We start from the raw sequence: 16,406 nt of genomic DNA on the forward strand, positions 1-16,406 counted from the left end.
ACATCGCTTTGGATAAAATTGTCTATTAAATAATTAATAATGTAAACTAGGAAGATCCAAGACGCGAAGCTTTGCCAAGTAAACATATTTGCATTCAAAAACTGAAGTCGTTATAGACTAAATGTGCAACAATATAAAAACAAAAGAGTTTGGTTTAACTGACATAATACGTACACAAGTATTCGTGGTTAATCCCAAACCAGCGTTAAGAATGAATTTAGAGCCACCTGGCGCTGAAGGAATAAAACTGTAGGCTGTAGGTTTTTAAATAAACCGCGATTGACGCGTTAAGACTATATTCAGAATATCTCGATAAAATAACTTTTTTCCCACGTGTCACATTCTCATACACATAAGAAACGCCACAACCACCCAATCGCCTCGTTTGATTACTTCTTTCAGTTGATGTGTGACGTAATTTTCTCGCGACCTCGTAGTGGCCGGCTACCTTAAGAAGTTTTATGTTATATTCAGAGCTTGATCATATCCGTATGATCATTAATTTCATTTTCGTTGCTGATTACTAAGTAGTTCATACAATAGAAAACGTATAGATTTAAAATATTTCTCTTTAATCCAATTGGCTCTACATGCTACGATCTGCAAAGCATTTGGATAGGCGTGTGCCCGCTGCTATGCCTAACGCGTGCCTACCCATGTCTTGCTGAAACTAGTATGACTCAAAAGAAAGCGACGGGAAGATGGCGGTGTCCACAAAATGCGTGCTTTCCTTTTTTCGGTGTAATTCATTTTTATTTTACTGTCATTTTATTTATAACTAAATGGATACTAAGGTAAACATGCCGGACGAGGAAAGCTTTGGAATAGAAGTGATTATTCAGAAAGGAGACGATAAGAAGATACCGTCATGCCCTCATGGTATGTCGAACGTAATAGTCTTAAATTACTTTTGATTAAAAAAATAAAATAATGTAAGTGTGTTGTGCACACGTTGCATTTAATACGCATTCCATCGCACGATTAAATAAGCATAGTTCTGTACTGCTCGCTTATTAGTGAGGGAATTTACTTTTTTTTTTTAATCGCGTGTAGTCTAACACAAGTAAGGAGTAAATATTTATAGCAACAGGAAATTAGCTGTCGTTCGTCCTTTTGTGTTCTGTTATGTGATATGTAATATCCCTGACTGAGATTGTTCGAGAAAAATAGCTATTTCTGTTAATGGTTGACTCTAAAACCTTGGGGGAAAGCGTTAACTAAATAAAGTTAGCGAGATGTGTAACCACGTGTAACTGTTCTTTCTTTGGTTCCGAGGTCCCACATTGCTGTTTGAGAAGGTGTGTCCTGGAGAACAGGCCGGCAGGAGGTTTTATGCCTGCTCGGCTTGCAGAGACAGGAAGGACTGTAACTTTTTTCAGTGGGAGGACGATAAGGTGAGACACCCAGCATCACTGGGAAAGCCGGTTATGTTATTAACCAGGTTAAAGGGAACATATGGTTGTAGGTATCCGAAGACAAGCGTTTGGCCAGGGAAGCGGAAAACAGACGTAAGCTGCCCGAGTTTACCCATCAGGAATACTGCGCCAGGTAACAGCTGTACAAGAAAACTTCATATTTGAAGCAGTGAAGCCTTGACTTAAACTAAATTCATGAACTAAATTAAAAAAAAGAAAGAAAATGTGGGCAGTGGTAGCTTAATGGTTTGGGAAGCACTCTTGTAATGGAAAGATTGTAGGTTTGAATCCCCGCCCCCTGGGTGGTGAATTGGCTGCCCCCATTATCAAATATGGGTTAAATGCGGAGGACACACTTCATTGTTGTGCACTGTGTGCTGTGGTGTGTCAACAATGACCACTGATCACTAAATTCTCAACATTTTAATAAACAGTCTCTGTGGAGCTGTCTAACTAAAAAGACTTGCTTTCATGTTGTTAAGGTTTCTAGAGTTTGTCTCTCTGCCCTTGGAGCAGAAGAGATTCTGTCAGGACTGCCATCTGCTGCTGCTTCCTGCGGAGTGGACCGCGCATTCCTCTCACAGGGCGCTTTCTGATGACATCACGGTGGCCCGCTTAAGAAGACCCAGCCTGCTGCTCCGCCCCCTGGAAAACAAGAAGAGCAATGCACAGTTCCTGTTCGCTGACCGCAGCTGCCACTTCCTCCTGGACCAGCTGGCCGGGCTGGGATTCCGGAAGGTTCTGTGTGTTGGGACGCCCCGGTATGTATTCTCACAGCTCGCACTCCTCAGGGAGCAGGTGCACCTCATATTCCTTAGCCCAGAATTGTGCTTTTGTGCAGCTTTGTTGATTGATGTTCTCTTGTAACTTGCAGTGGCTCTGCATAGATATTGAGAATCTAGGTGGTCGTGGGTTTAAATCGCTACAGTGTCCTTCACAATGTTGTATTCTTATGTGCATTCAGACTTCGTGGATAAGTTGTATCTGTCATATGTTCTCCTCTTTAATGGGTGGAACATGCACGTTAAGTGTGGCTGCCCGATTCGAAGTCTCTTTGAAGCTGCTATCTGCTCCTTCTGCGGCCTTCTGTCCTCATCCCAACCTCCAAATGCCTGCCATCGATTCGTTATTAAGGAGGAGCCCCTTTTCCTTCTCAGACTCCATGAGCTGATCAAGATAAGAAACCTGGAGGGGAAGGAGGTGCCAATAAGGAGTCTTCTGCTGGACATCGACTTCAGGTATCTTTTATTCATCAGGTTACATGTTATTACAGCTGAATACATTGACAGTCTGACTGCTAAAGCACAATATTCACATTCATGTTTATATAACCGCGTTGCCTTTTTCAGTAAGCTAGGATATCGTTAAAAAAACAGCACTTCTGCGTTCTGTTGTTAATTGCATGCAGATATGCATGGGTGAGCTCCAGCACAGGCTGAGGTCCAGAGTGGGTGTGATCCATTGGGGATCTCTACGGATTTAAAGGCCGAAATGGCAGATCTCCATGTAGTTTGGGCCCGGCTGGCTGCTGTCAGCCTTAAAGAAGCGGAACGCGGGGAACAGCGGTTCGGAGAACTGGGGCTGCAGCCTGTCACATACGGACGCGAGAGCGGCGTGAAATTCGTGCAGGAGCCGCATGGTACGGGCGTCGTGGAAGGCCAGGCGGCCCTTCATGTGGTCCACCAGCACACCCACCCGCTGTGGGGGCTCCACGCCGGCCCCCCGGCACGCCACTCGGCGGTCACCGTGCCATGCCGACAGACTGCCCTCGCGGAGCTCCACGCACCAGGAGTGCCCGTTCCGGCCCAGCTTGGCGGCTTTCTCCTGGCCCTTGCGCTCGATGTTCTTGTAGCTGGCACCCACCGCCCATGCCGGACAGCAGCGCACGTCCACCTCCCAATAGCGCCTCCCTGCGGACACCCCAGGGGAGCCGAGGGCGCAATACACCTTTTCGAACTGCAGGGGGAGCTCCAGGACAGGCTTGGCTTCGGTGGAAAAGCACAGCCTCCTTCCTGCTGCCCCCACAAGGATCTGCTTGTGGCAGGTCTGCTTGTCGACCTGGACTGTTAGGGAGTCTGGAGAAGAAAGGAAAGGAAAAGAGAAAAGAAATTGAAAACGGACAGAATGCTGTTGTGTGAATGAAGCCGTTATGGACTATTTGAAGATTAAACTCGGTTGAAAAATAAAATACCCAGGAGGAAGGTCTTTCGCTGCAGGTCTGCCTTTAGATTGTCTAAAATATTGCCCAGTATCTTGATGAGTTTTTGAAATTTGTCATTGTTCATCTTAATGTCCTCAGCAACAGGCTTCTTAGGACAGCTGGAGAAGAAGAGAATTTCCCATGGGAGATTAATCAAGTATGCTTTGCATATTACCGCTGTGACATCGCATTTGAATTATAGAAAGCTCTACTTAATTTGATGCTAATTCAGTGGTTGCAATACTCCCAGGATCTTAGGCACTATTATGGGATGTCCTAATAAAATGGCAAACCCCCTCTACGTACAAAAGCAGATAAGCAAAATGAGATGGTACCTTAAGTCCCAAGAGCAGTCCTGCAAGACAGAGGGAGTAAATGTAGGAGGTACCTGAACTTAGCGGACTTCTGCTAACATGCGTGCATTGGAGCTAAGCCTCCCATATCTGCAGCCTCTCTACGGGTCGTTTTCCACCACTGATCTCACATCAGTGAACAGGCCCCTAAGCGCGCAGCGGTGAATCCTGAATCTGATCTGAGATCTGAGCCTCTGCCTGACCTGCGCGGCCTCGCTTTTCTCCAAGGCCTGGCGCGTGCTGCCGACGTCCTTCTGAAGCTGGCCCAGGTGCCGCTTCCAGGCGCGCTGGAGCTCGTCAAGGCGCGTGGCGGCCTCCTGCCGCTCCTGCTCCACCGCCTCCAGCGCCGCGCTCTCGCCGGCCAGCAGGGCGCGCCGCATGCTGTCGAACTGCTCGCCCACCTGCAGCTTCATGGCCTCTGCGCTGCTCTTTGTGGAGATCGGTTATATTTAGAGCCATGAAGCTTTACTGGAAGTCGTTTAGCCGGTTACGCTAAAGGTCGTGATTCTGGAATGTGTCACACGGGGGCAGTCTCGAGCAAAAAAACGTACTTTAAAATTTTAAATTTAAAAGTAATTTTATTTGGCCAACAGAAGAATGAGTAAAGTTTATTAGACTGGCCCCTCAGACTGTTCTTTCAGATTGTGAATTTAGTGCCAAACCCCCCCCCCCCCCCCAATGCACAGGATGAGCTTCCCATGTGCTTCATTTGTTCCAATGGGAAGAATTAGTGACAGACGGGACGTCAGTGTTTGTCAGCCCCATGCAGTCGTGATCATCGTGACCTGCCCAGCGCTGCCCCTCACCATGAGGTCCGCGCTCCTCTTCTTCAGGGACTGCAGGTGGGCTTGCGCTTTCGCTTGCTCCTCCGTTAGTTCCTGCAGGCGTCTGGACAGAACCTCCTGTAGAAATTAAGAAGGGTATTCCGACTGTTCATGTTTAATCCGTACACTCCTGGAGTTTATTTAGATGTAATACCTGATTTGTTCAAGTCATTAGGTAATGGAAATTATCCACTGATGTGCTGAATTTCTTAGCTGGGACTGAAAGGTTCATATATAATCCTTTAACCTTTATTTCCTTTTAATGGTAAAGTATAGTTATTCCTGGCACTTCACATTGCAGTTCTGCCTGCCTTGAGCTACACAGAGCTTGTAATTGTAATTAGGTGTCTAATTGTACTTAGGTTTGTAATTGGAACTGGCTTACCTTGGTCTGTTTGCCTCCAGCTGCGATAATCCTCTTCATCAGCCTGGGGGAGCGTGAGTACGGCTGGGTGACCTCCGTAGCGGGGCCGTCCAGTTCCATGGCCAGCATGGTGTCCGTGTTGTCCTCTGCCATAGTGGGGGAGGGGGGAGGAGATGGCCGTGATCTTGTCTTCTGTTCTGTTTGAGAGAAGAGGCCCGTGATTTTTTTGTATGTATCCATGCATACATATATGCAAATATACCTTATATGTATCTAATACATACATACATATCTAATACCTGCATGCATCGATACAGAGAAGAAGGTTATGTTACATAAATGTCATTTTAAATGGAGTGATAAGTAGCGTTGCAGGAATGCAGTTTATATTTCAGTACTTTGTTTAAAACTGCTGAAGGAATATTTGAGCAGCAAACAGCGATCACTCAAAGCCTGCAGTACGGAGACCGTCCACCGGTAACATGCGCGAGGCTGTGGGATTCCCCTGGTTAGCACTGTGACGGTAATGACACCCTCTGTCTCCGACACCCCTGGGTGGGCAAGGGGGCCCCGCTGTGCTCGGAGGGGGTCACTCACCTTCGGCAGGGGCTCTGTCCGGCTGTGTGGCAGCGGCTGTGTGCGTCTTAGGCAGGTTAGTGCCCTGGCAGGGAGGGCTTGGCGGAGGGAGGGTGCTGCCTGCCCCAGCCTGCCCCCCCCCCCACTGTGGTATGCCAGCCCCACCCCCAGCACTCGCCCCCCTGTAATTAGCTTATTTTTATGAGGCTGGAATCCCCATGTCGAAACGTGTTTTAACTGCCGCTGGAAGAAGTATGCGAGGTAAAGGTCTTGCAGAAGTGTGATCTTCAGCTTTGCCGTCCAAAGGCTGCAAAATCATTGTCCTCTATATCACAGTTTCTGTATTTCTGAAATGTAGAGCTGAAATGTTTGCAAATATGACTGCAAAACTTTTAAAAACTGAAAAATACTTGTGAGCAAAAACTGAAATGTTTGGACCTCTTGGTACAGTCTGCACTTTAAAGAACCTCAGATTAATTAATTCTGCCATCCCTCTTCCTGCAGATATGCGCAGTTTTACAGCGAAGCTGAGTTTTGTCACTATAACATGTTCAACCACCATTTCTTCAATGGGGAGGTAAGGAGACCCTTTTGAAGACCAGAGTTGGGTGTTTTATTTACCCATGACCTTAACCAGGTTCTGCTGCACGCTGTGTTGCAGACAGCCAGAGGTGTGTTGGATGCCTTTCTGCGTGAGGTGGGCAGAGCCAAGGTCGTCATGGTGACAGACCCTCCATTTGGAGGTCTGGTTAAGCCGCTCGCTCACAGTTTCTCCCAGATCTCTGAAGCCTGGAAAGCACTGAATCCCTCAGGTTGGTGTCTGATGGTCACTGCAGCCCGTCAGCGTCAGTCGTCCCCTTACCCAGTGGGGGGGGGATGGACTTGGGAGGATTTCTCCTGTCGGGAAATGTGATCTGAAGTTTAGAATCAGAATATTTTTATTTGCCGTTTACAAAATCTCTAAGGAATCTGTTCTGGTGCATGTGGTGGCATGAGGTATATAATTACACATACAATCAAGACGTAAGTATAAAAACTAATAGATGGAATAAAAATAAAATAAAAGCTGAAGTAGGGGTAGGTGGGAGAATTCGGTGCCGGATACAGAGAGCTTTGTGTGTGTGCTTAGGGAACGCCGCGGCGGAGATGCCCATGTTCTGGACATTCCCGTACTTCTTCGAGTCCCGCATTCTGGAATGTTTCCCCACATTCTCCATGCTGGATTACCAGGTATTCCGCAGTTCCTCTCTCTCCAGGATTTTTTATATCCTGCTCAGATCTCTATCTGCCAGAAGTCTCACTGAAGCATGTTAATGTTGATGTGGCTCAGGGCCATAACACCCTCTGGATTGTAGCAGCCTCCTGGTACCGTGTCATAACCATTTCGTAACCACTCCGCCCCCTGCTGGCCCCAAGGTGGACTATGACAATCACCCACTTTACAAACATGGGAAGACGGGCCGGAAACAGTCTCCCGTCCGCCTCTTCACCAACCTGTCCCCCCGCGACGTCGTCCTGCCCGAGCAGGAGGGGTACAGGTGAGAACACACCTGACCTGCATGGCAGCCATGATCTGATTTTGCTTCTTAATCCCCAAGGGGCCCGTTTTAATTATCCGGATTTAATAGTCAAATGAGCCACGGGCATGATTCACCAGAGGAATGTGTGCAAATCAAACGAACGGCAGCGATGAAAGGAACTCGGTGTGGCTTTATACCATGAAAAGTTTCTCCCGAGGGCCCTGGGGGGGGGCGAGGCCCCTTAACGGCCGCTCCTCGCGCTCGACTGTCCCATGAGGCCTTTCTCCGTTTCAGGTTTTGTTCCTCCTGTGAGCGCTACGTTTCCCCCGGCAACAAGCACTGCCCCGCCTGTGACTCCTGCACGTCCAAGGTAGGGCGTCTGATTGGGGGGGTCTTGGGCCTTTTGGCGAGTGTGTGACGTATCACTCTCCTGCTTTTCAGGATGGCCGTGAGTGGAGGCACTGCTCGCTGTGTAACAAGTGCGTAAAACCAAGTAAGTGCGTAGCCGTGGATGTGTGAAGTCATGAGCAGAGCTAGTGGTGACCGTCCATTTTGCGGTGCTTAAATACTGTCTGCAGCACCTGATGCCAAGGCGGGTATTTGCTTAGCGAGAAGTATGTACTATAACGTGTGATGGCATGTTACACCCCCCCCTTCCCAGCATGGCTGCACTGTCCCGCCTGCCAGCGTTGCACCCTCCCAGACCACCCCTGCAGTGGGAGCAAGGTCCAGCCAGGCTGCTTTGCGTGTGGCAGCCCGGGACACAAACGACGGACCTGTCCGCATGGCTCGAGAGCGCGAGACGCTCGGGGGTGAGTGAAGATGTGTGTCCATCCATCTGTCTTCTGTCCATCCTGGTCGGGGTCGCGGGGGAGGGAAGCCTGTCCTAGGCAGCACTGGGCGTGAGGCGGGGGGACGCTCTGGGTGGGATGCTGCTCCATCATTAGGACATACACACAGTCACACACTATGGGAAGTTTTAAGGACTCTAGTCAGCCTGACTGAGTGTGAGTATGTAGGGAAATCCACAGGCCACAGCGGTGGACTTGCAAACTGGTGTTGGGATTCGAGACACCGGGGTACTCCGTGTCCGTATACGCTTACTCTCACACTCAGGTTTTGTACACACTTGCCGGGCTTGTATCCAAGAGTGTCCCATACCTCAAATAAGCCAAGTGCAACACGCTCGATGTGCACTTTATCCACACTTTGGCAAATACCACATGGAAGCAGTATTTTGCTAAGTATATAACCCGCCATGCACTGCATCAGTGACAACTAATACTTACAGGAAGACGAGGAAGTCTGTCAGCGTATCAGAGTGCAACATGCATCCCAAGAAGTTTTAGTTTGTGCAAAAAGTTGTATAACGAACGTTTACATAGCCTAGACTGCAGTGATTCCACTGCAACTACAACTCCAAACACAGCCAACACAAATGATAACATAGTCGTAGCGTGTTTCTCGTTGAGCTCATCAGGTCAAGTGTGTTCCATTGTTTTCAAGAAATCCCCACGCACTTGGAATCTAAGTTCATACATCACCAAAGTGTGTAGGATCTCAGTGAGCTTGCACTTAAGTGGGGTAAATAGGGGAAACGTCACTCTCGCGCACACACACACACACACACACACACACACACACACACACACACACACACAGCCAGCTACATCTTGAATATGCCTGTGTGCCGGGGTGAGGCCTGTATTTCGTGACTGTTCCCTCGGAGCCTCACATGCAGACGTGCTGCAGGAATGTGTCCTCGCCTGATCTTCTCTCCGCCGTTACTCCCGTAGGAGGAGTGAGCCCCCGGCCAAGAGGAGGGGCGGCACCGGCCGGTGGCCGGCCGTCAGCAAGCCCAGAGCCAGCAGGAAGAAGACATCGGCCCCAACAAGCCCAAAGTCACATGACCCTATCCTGCCATGCGTCACATGACCAGCACGCCTGTACATGTGCATCAGAGAGGATATGGCTACAATGGCGGCTGTACCAAGTGTCTTTACTGTGAAATGGTGCAGGAGAAAATGTTCATTCTTATTGTGGGGGGATGGGGGAATTACATATGTGTGTCGTTTGGGGGCACTAGACAAATTAAACAATGGCAATGGTAGTCAGGCTAATTAGCATCAAGGGCTAAGTGGTGGGCAAGGTGCTGCTTAGCTGCTCCTGGGGGGCCTATTTTAGCGTGGTGCAGGAGCAGAATGGATAACACTGGGAGGAGCAGGTAGGCAGCCAGGCCAGCCAAAGATTTATGTGATGCTGAGTAATTAACACGGAGGCAGGCAGGGAGCTGAATCAGTCGACTGGTTTGTGTGGCCTGCTGAGGGGCCTGCTGGCTGTCCTTGCATTACCTCCTAGAATCCACCAGGGGGCGAGTTTCTCACACGCACAGCTCGGTCATTATATTACCCATACATTTACTGCTAGGATGCTCATGTGCTAATTCATCCTGAGGTCTGTGTTTTTTTTTTGTTTTTTTTTTAAGGCATCTGGATTTTTGACCCCCCCATAGCATCAAAAAAAAGCCAATCGGATGCCTTTTACTGTCTGCCAATACCTTGATATTTAACTGTGCTAACTCGTATTGCCGGTTGTTATGTCAAACTGTATATTGCTGTGACGTTCACTTTGTTTTTACCAACTCGAGCAGAGCATGCAGGTTGAGGTTTCAGCACTTTGCTCCATGATCTGTTTCCTTCAATGTGCATTTTCCTTGTCTCTTGCCTAATATTTTTTAGTCTAAGAAATTTGAAGAAAGTTATGTAAATAAGTGTTATCAAACACGGATTAAAGGGATCCAAGTCGGCCCTAAAATGACCCACATGAGTTTTTCTAGAGAAAAAGCCTCCCCGAATTGTGTCAAGCTCTCGCCGGCCTCGTGTGAGAAGGACCAGAGCTCTCAAGGTCATGGGACTGTCGGAAGCTGAGTAGCCAGGAACTGAGGGCCAGGAACTTTCTGGAACCAAAACGCGAAGTTTTATGCATATGAGCATGGTTGTTATCAGGTGTTTTTAGTTGGATCTCTGTGGTGTGCATGGAATTAAGATTATGTACACAAACATAACTTGTTGAAAGGGCCTCTCCCATTTCCTGCGTCATGTCAGCCCTTGTTCTGTGGCGCTGTTCAAGCTGTTATGTGTCAGTCACTTTACCGCATGTACAGGGGGCAGGGTGATGAGCGATGTCACCTGTTTACTGGAGGCTGCGCGCGACTCTGGTGGTGATTTCAAACTGGCGGCTCAGTGTCACGTTTTAAATAAACGCCGGACTCTTCCATTTGTCTGCAGAATATCTGTTTGGCTTCCTTATGACCCTTCCCAAGAAAAATTTTTTAAAATCCTTTGTTCTAGTGGGGATGAGATGCTCATGCTTGGTGCCCCCCTTCAGCTGGCGCTGGGTGTGACCCCCCCGGGGTATTTCATTCCATTTTCCTGAGACTGTATCAAGCCCAAAGCTAGCAGTGTTCAGCAGCCTAACTTCAAAGTTCAGAATTCAGTTACGATCCTGACTTTATTCAAAGGCGTTTTATGCAGGTCACACCTGGACTTCATTTCTGTCTCTGCACGTGACGGATCAGATGAAGATCCTCAGGACTATTCGGATGATCCAGATCCACAGGAGAGTGACCGTGATCACGTGACCTCTGATGCCGCTGAAGAGCCTCCAGCGTGAGGCGCTTCTGAGCTCAAGGGTACCCTTTATTTTCCCAGGCAGCCTCTCTTATCCTCCGAAGGCCAATCAGGGAGTGTTATTTTTAACCATAGATGGAAAATTGAATCTGCACAAGTTGCATGGCGCTCACACATGAAGTTCACGCGAGGGGCTCCCATGGGGCCCAACAATAACCCTGACTCCAGTGCACTGGGCCCCGTTAAGCACTGTCTCTGTTCTGGGGAGCAGGTATTCAGGTGGGTGCGTCAGTTAGCTAGCGTTTACTGTCAGACATTTGCTTTGGATGCAGTCTAGCAATTCAGTTGTTTGTGTACCAAATGTTGAGTACCAATCGTGACTTGATTGTGGGGGCCCCGAGCCACAAAAAGACTGCCCAAAGCTACTATTATCCAGCTCACATACTCATGGGCTCCCCCTAGTGTTTGGGAGTGGGACACTAGTCTGGAGGGGGGGGTTATGTAATGGATCAGCGGACCACACACTGTGGTGTAGACAGCGCCCCCTTCAGGTGCCAGCAAGCATCAGAGCGGGCTGAACCTGCCACTAAAAAGTAGGGTGGGAGGAAAAAGTCCAAAGCCGTGAATTACTTCTCCTTTGTGTTGCCAAATGGACAAGAAGAGCTCTCGATGTGGTGAAGGTGTCCCTCCAGATGCCGTAGGGCCGTTGGTTTCCTCTCAGGCCTTTTCAGACGTCCTTAAATCTCCAAAATTGACGTAGACAGTGTCCCCCCAGCTATCGGTCCAGATGGCCGAGTCGACGTCGCACACGACCACCACGTCGTGCAGAAAAGCCGTAAATCTGCTCAGCGTCTGCTGAGCACCGCGACAGAGTGTGACCATCTTGCAGGGAACCATGCTGGCTGCCTGAGGAAGCAGCTACGATCCCACAGCAGATTTGTTTTAGCGCCTCATACAGTCCGAGTCTCTCCAGTGGCTTATGCAGTGACGTTTGCTGCAAATCAACAAGCACAGGGCTTTAAATGACACTGGTGCTCTTCCCTTCGCTCACTTTTAGTTCCTCTGCACTGTGCTGTTCTCCCTTGCACTTATTCCTCCAACCAACCATCTCGCCCATTTTGGCCCAGTGACCCCAGAGTTTGAGTCCCAGTCCTCGTCCAGGATCTGACCACACACCTGAATCCCACACCAGACATGGACTCTGATACCATTGCATCCATCAGTTCACAGCGTCCTGTGTGACCTGAGCAGTACTGCAACTCACTCCGTGATCCTGAACCAAATCAGACCCCTCTTCTCAGTGAGTGTTTACTTGCAGCAGGACTTCCCGCCTGCTGGAGACGGGGGGGGGGGCCACCACCCGCCAACTCCAGGGAGAGCCCAGCAAGGTCATCTCCCCGGCAGCCGGGGCCATTACGGCCCACTTTCCGTCCCCTTTGGTCCCAAAAAAGGACTTAAATAATCATGTTCCTCCCAGAGCTTCGAGTTTCAGACCAGTGGGGAAAGTTTAGCGGAGGAGAGAGAGGCGGAATGCGGGGGGGGGGGGGGGTGGCGGGGGAGCAGATAGAGGAGAGGGAGACACAGACAGGCGCTGCGCGGCGGGCTGCTCATCGCGTGCGACGCTCTGCCTTGGCGGGGAGTGCAGGTGCCGTCTTCAGCCATGGGGTGAGTAACGGGGATACCAGGGGGTGCGTCCGGGACCTGCGATGGTAAGGGGGTTCTCCCCTCAAGGGAGGGGGGAGTCAAGGTAAGGGGAGTGCCAGCAGCTGAGTCGTCGTGGGGGGGCAGGGGGCTGCGGGGTCTTTCGCCACCACTGATTTATATTGCATCTCAGGAGTCAGATTTTACGGGCGATCTTCACCACACTGCTGCAGGGCTGTTGGAGGGGGATGGGGGGGTAGTACTCTGGGAGATCTCCCACCTCCCTGTCTGAGCCGAGTTCACAATATCTGATCGGTCTCGATCGTGACGGCGATGGCAAAGCGTTTTCCGCAGTTTTGTCACAGGGGGCTTTTCTGACCCCCCGCCTCGGGTCCCCGCATCGTCATGGCGCTCATGCTCCAGTTCTCATGCCACACTGCCGTCGCCTCACTGGGTCACGTGACCACGCGCCCGCATGCTGCTCAGCTGGCCTGGGATGCCGTGTGAGATGGCCACGCGCTCGTAAATCAGCTCAGGCCGGCTCTGCATTTGGGATTCTGCAGAGGGTGGTCGTGGGGGTCATGTGAGCCCCGCTGCTGGTCCATGCAGAGCGATCGGCGCTGAGCTGGTGGGAGACGTCTCGACCCAGTCATGTGAATCGGTGCAGACTGCTGGGGTAACTGTATGCTCAGCCTGGCCAGACCCTCCAGTCCAACAGGTGGCCCTGTAGTTTAATTACTACCTTAAGCCGGAAGGGTTACGATCCTGTGGAATAATGAAAGAAAAATTCATGCAGCATCATGCTAAACAAAGTCCTAACATGACGCCTCCCATCATGGTTTTATTTATCGTTTGACATTTCTATCAATGTTATAGTTTTCCAAGCCTTTGAACCATGGTCTGTGTTTTCCAGCTGGTTTCTCAGAGTTCCTTGTTAAAGACAAAGCATATGAACATGCGAGCCATAACTTTGGGGGGGGTGGGTGGCAGTTATTTATCAGAAGCTCTGAGACGTACTTCACTAAAATGCATCCCAGTCTGCGTGTTCAGGATCACAGTGAAGGACTGGACAACAGCAAACACGGGCCAGGGACGCCAAGCACACTGACAGGAAAAGTGTGCGTGTGTGTGTGTGTGTGTGTGGGGGGGGGGGGGGGGGGTAATTGAGCAAAACAACCCCTCCCTCCATGTTTTTACCTTCACCATCCTTCCATCTAACACAGCAGGATTTCCCTGAGGCTGGTTTCAAACGCAGAGGGGGGCGAATTTATGTGTGTTGAGAGTCACCGTTCGGCAGGTTATAGGGAAGACATATTAACTGACACCTGACTGAACGTGACACAGGTGACTGACTGTCCAGGTAATTGTGTTAACGAGGCAATTAAGATCTGCAGTTCAACAAAAATCCTGAAGGAGTTGAACCTCCAGGGAGGACTGGGGCTGAACCTCATGGGTTTGCTGGCTCAGGCAGCATTAGAGCAGCTGTGGCCAATCTTATCCGCAAAGGGCCGGTGTGTCTGCAGGTTTTTAGGGTAACCTTTAGGTCAGCTGTTCAAACCCAGGTGTGGGGACTCTTCAGCCAATCAGTCATCTAATTAGTAATATAATTCAAGAGCTGCAGTGAAAACCCGCATACACACCGGCCCTTTGCGGATAAGATTGGCCACCCTTGCATTTGAGTAACGGGGTCATTACAGCGTAGCCTAGGAACACGTTTATCATCACGCATCACAGCGAGATCCTGCCAAGAGAGGAACATGCTCAGCCTCCGTGATGGATGCAGCTTGTGGGTTTGCAGCAAGTGTGATACTCATACAGCGCTTGATATTTGCACCACACTTTGGCCGATAGATCCTGTCGCTTGCAGTGCGCGTGCCGGTAGGATGTGTCTCTGCTGAGTGTGACAGGACGTATGTTTCTCAAGTGTCGACATGTGGGCTGGATAGTTACTGGAGAGTGTGGAGGGCTTCTTATTGAGACATAAGTGGTATAGAAAGTTTCACCTGGTAGAGGCTTTTGAGTAACAGTGTTCTATCCATCCATCCATTTTCCAAACCGCTTATCCTACTGGGTCGCGGGGGGGTCCGGAGCCTATCCCGGAAGCTACGGGCATGAGGCAGGGAACAACCCAGGATGGGGGGCCAGCCCATCGCAGTAACAGTGTTCTACTTACACAAAAATGTTCTGAGGGCAGAAGGAAAAATGATTGGTTCAGAGAGATAACCAGTCAGATTGTGGAGGAGGTAGGGCCAAGACATCCGATTGGTTAGTCTGACCAATATCCAATTGGTAATTTCTCTGAACCAATCACTTTTCATTCAGCCCTCAGAACATTTCTGTTTACGTAAAACTCCCACAATCAGTTGTGCTCCTTATAGTATTGGCTTGATGGATAAACGCACATTTGACTGGCGCCGTGAGTGATTTTGTAGGTGTTTCATTAAGCCTCAGTCTCTGGGGCTGTGAAGAGATGCATGCCGGACAGAACGGACAGAAACCTTAAATGTCATCCTTAGACAATGAGATTAATCAAACCCTCACTTGCTGCGTTAAAGCGTCGGTAGATGGATCACTCTCTTTCCTGTTATCGCTTTGTGTCATTCCAGCAGATTGGATCTGATTTAATGTCTGCAAAGGAAAGGTCTGTCACAGGCAGGTGATTAAAACGGCCTCATGCGACAGCAGATCGAGGGTCGCCTCTAGTAAAAGACCAGGACCTGCCGCTCACTTAAATAAGGTGCCGGTCCTACAAGCAATATTTTCATTTGTGTTTAATATCAAAGAGAAATAATCTCTAACTCTTATCTGTGTCTGGCTATATTCTGCTTTCTCTGGTTTCACATGCTTTTCTTCAGGAATTTAAAATTTCCCCAACCAGGTCAAATAAACGTGGACGACATGCAGGCTCACCGAACATCGCACACAAATATGGCACCGAATGTATCCTGCTCTGCTCCTATCTGTGTCCCCCTGTTTGGTGAAAGGAAACCCGGGGGATTGCAGCTCTTGATTAATGGGGAAGGTCAAAGGTTCGAGCTGGATTCTGCCTTTAAGGCACATTTCAAAAAGAGCTCCATGATGGGAATTTAGAAACAGAGTCCATATGCTGTTCATCACAACATAATTACTGTCATCAGACGGGGAGGACGATGAAACTCTCACGTCTGTAAAGTCGATTGAGCAGCGTTTCACAGCACTCGTATGCCTTTTCAGTCTGACTGCATTGGTTATTAATGTTTTCTTTGCAGGAGACTAAGATTTGTTTGTTTGTCCAAGACGCGACGTCATGTTTCAGGTTATTTCTGTGCATTTATCCTAAAAATATCCCTGCGCCAATGGGAGCCTTAATTGGCCCACGGCCCATACAATTACATATCTCATGTGACACGGTCTGGTCCAATGAGGTGAGTGGCTGGGACCTGACAATCAATCAGGTTTGAGTATTAAAGCTGTTAATTCAGAGATTGAAAGGGTGCCGTGGATTCATGCCAGGATGAAAGCTATGCTAACATGACGAGGCGGTTCCTATCATAAAGTCCCGGTACGCGTTAAGGCTGAGGAGGTTGCACACTGAAAGATGTCAAAGGTTTATGTCTCGGGAATTGATGTAATAAACCTTCCTGCAGGGGAGATTAAACAATAGCAGAAAGGATGAGAATGAATATTTAATACCCAAATATGGACATTCCCAGCAGTGTTTTGTAGCTGTCACGTATCTGACCATAATATATGAATCCATTTTTCTCTGGCTGCTAGCTCCTCGTAGAGGCTGTGGTGAAGCCTCGTCTCTCGGTGCGTGTTGCCGACGATTAGCTTTCGGCAAGATTTCCCCAGCAGTGACGCCTGCATCTTTGTGGACGTGTGTAGCATCAGGTCCCACCAGC

General features: G+C 49.3%; 3 protein-coding genes across 3 annotated transcripts in view; 2 read left to right on the top strand and 1 right to left on the bottom strand.

Annotated features, from left to right (window-relative positions):
• The first annotated feature begins 421 nt into the window (after positions 1-421).
• zcchc4 (zinc finger, CCHC domain containing 4) lies at positions 422-10,541 on the top strand. The gene is made up of 13 exons (XM_048970175.1): positions 422-879; positions 1,276-1,394; positions 1,466-1,548; positions 1,898-2,176; positions 2,573-2,653; positions 6,237-6,309; positions 6,394-6,544; positions 6,862-6,962; positions 7,149-7,270; positions 7,547-7,622; positions 7,694-7,745; positions 7,914-8,064; positions 9,049-10,541. The coding sequence occupies exons 1-13, from the start codon at positions 783-785 to the stop codon at positions 9,185-9,187; spliced, it is 1,524 nt and encodes a 507-aa protein (XP_048826132.1). The 5' UTR covers positions 422-782; the 3' UTR covers positions 9,188-10,541.
• si:dkey-219e21.4 (tripartite motif-containing protein 14) lies at positions 2,644-5,196 on the bottom strand. Its single transcript, XM_048970177.1, has 6 exons — positions 5,178-5,196; positions 4,775-4,870; positions 4,172-4,391; positions 3,951-3,970; positions 3,607-3,734; positions 2,644-3,490 (listed from the first exon to the last, which is right to left on the bottom strand). The coding sequence occupies exons 3-6, from the start codon at positions 4,379-4,381 to the stop codon at positions 2,895-2,897; spliced, it is 954 nt and encodes a 317-aa protein (XP_048826134.1). The 5' UTR covers positions 4,382-4,391; positions 4,775-4,870; positions 5,178-5,196; the 3' UTR covers positions 2,644-2,894.
• Positions 10,542-12,429: 1,888 nt separating the features above from the next.
• pde5ab (phosphodiesterase 5A, cGMP-specific, b) overlaps positions 12,430-16,406 on the top strand; it is a 44,021-nt gene continuing 40,044 nt past the window's right edge. Inside the window, exon 1 of the mRNA XM_048970172.1 lies at positions 12,430-12,546. Within this exon, the coding sequence (XP_048826129.1) occupies positions 12,542-12,546 (5 nt within the window). The 5' untranslated portion in view covers positions 12,430-12,541. The remainder of the gene's footprint in view (positions 12,547-16,406) is intronic.

The sequence above is a fragment of the Brienomyrus brachyistius genome, chromosome 12, assembly GCF_023856365.1.
Source record: "Brienomyrus brachyistius isolate T26 chromosome 12, BBRACH_0.4, whole genome shotgun sequence".
NCBI classification, from domain to species: domain Eukaryota; kingdom Metazoa; phylum Chordata; class Actinopteri; order Osteoglossiformes; family Mormyridae; genus Brienomyrus; species Brienomyrus brachyistius.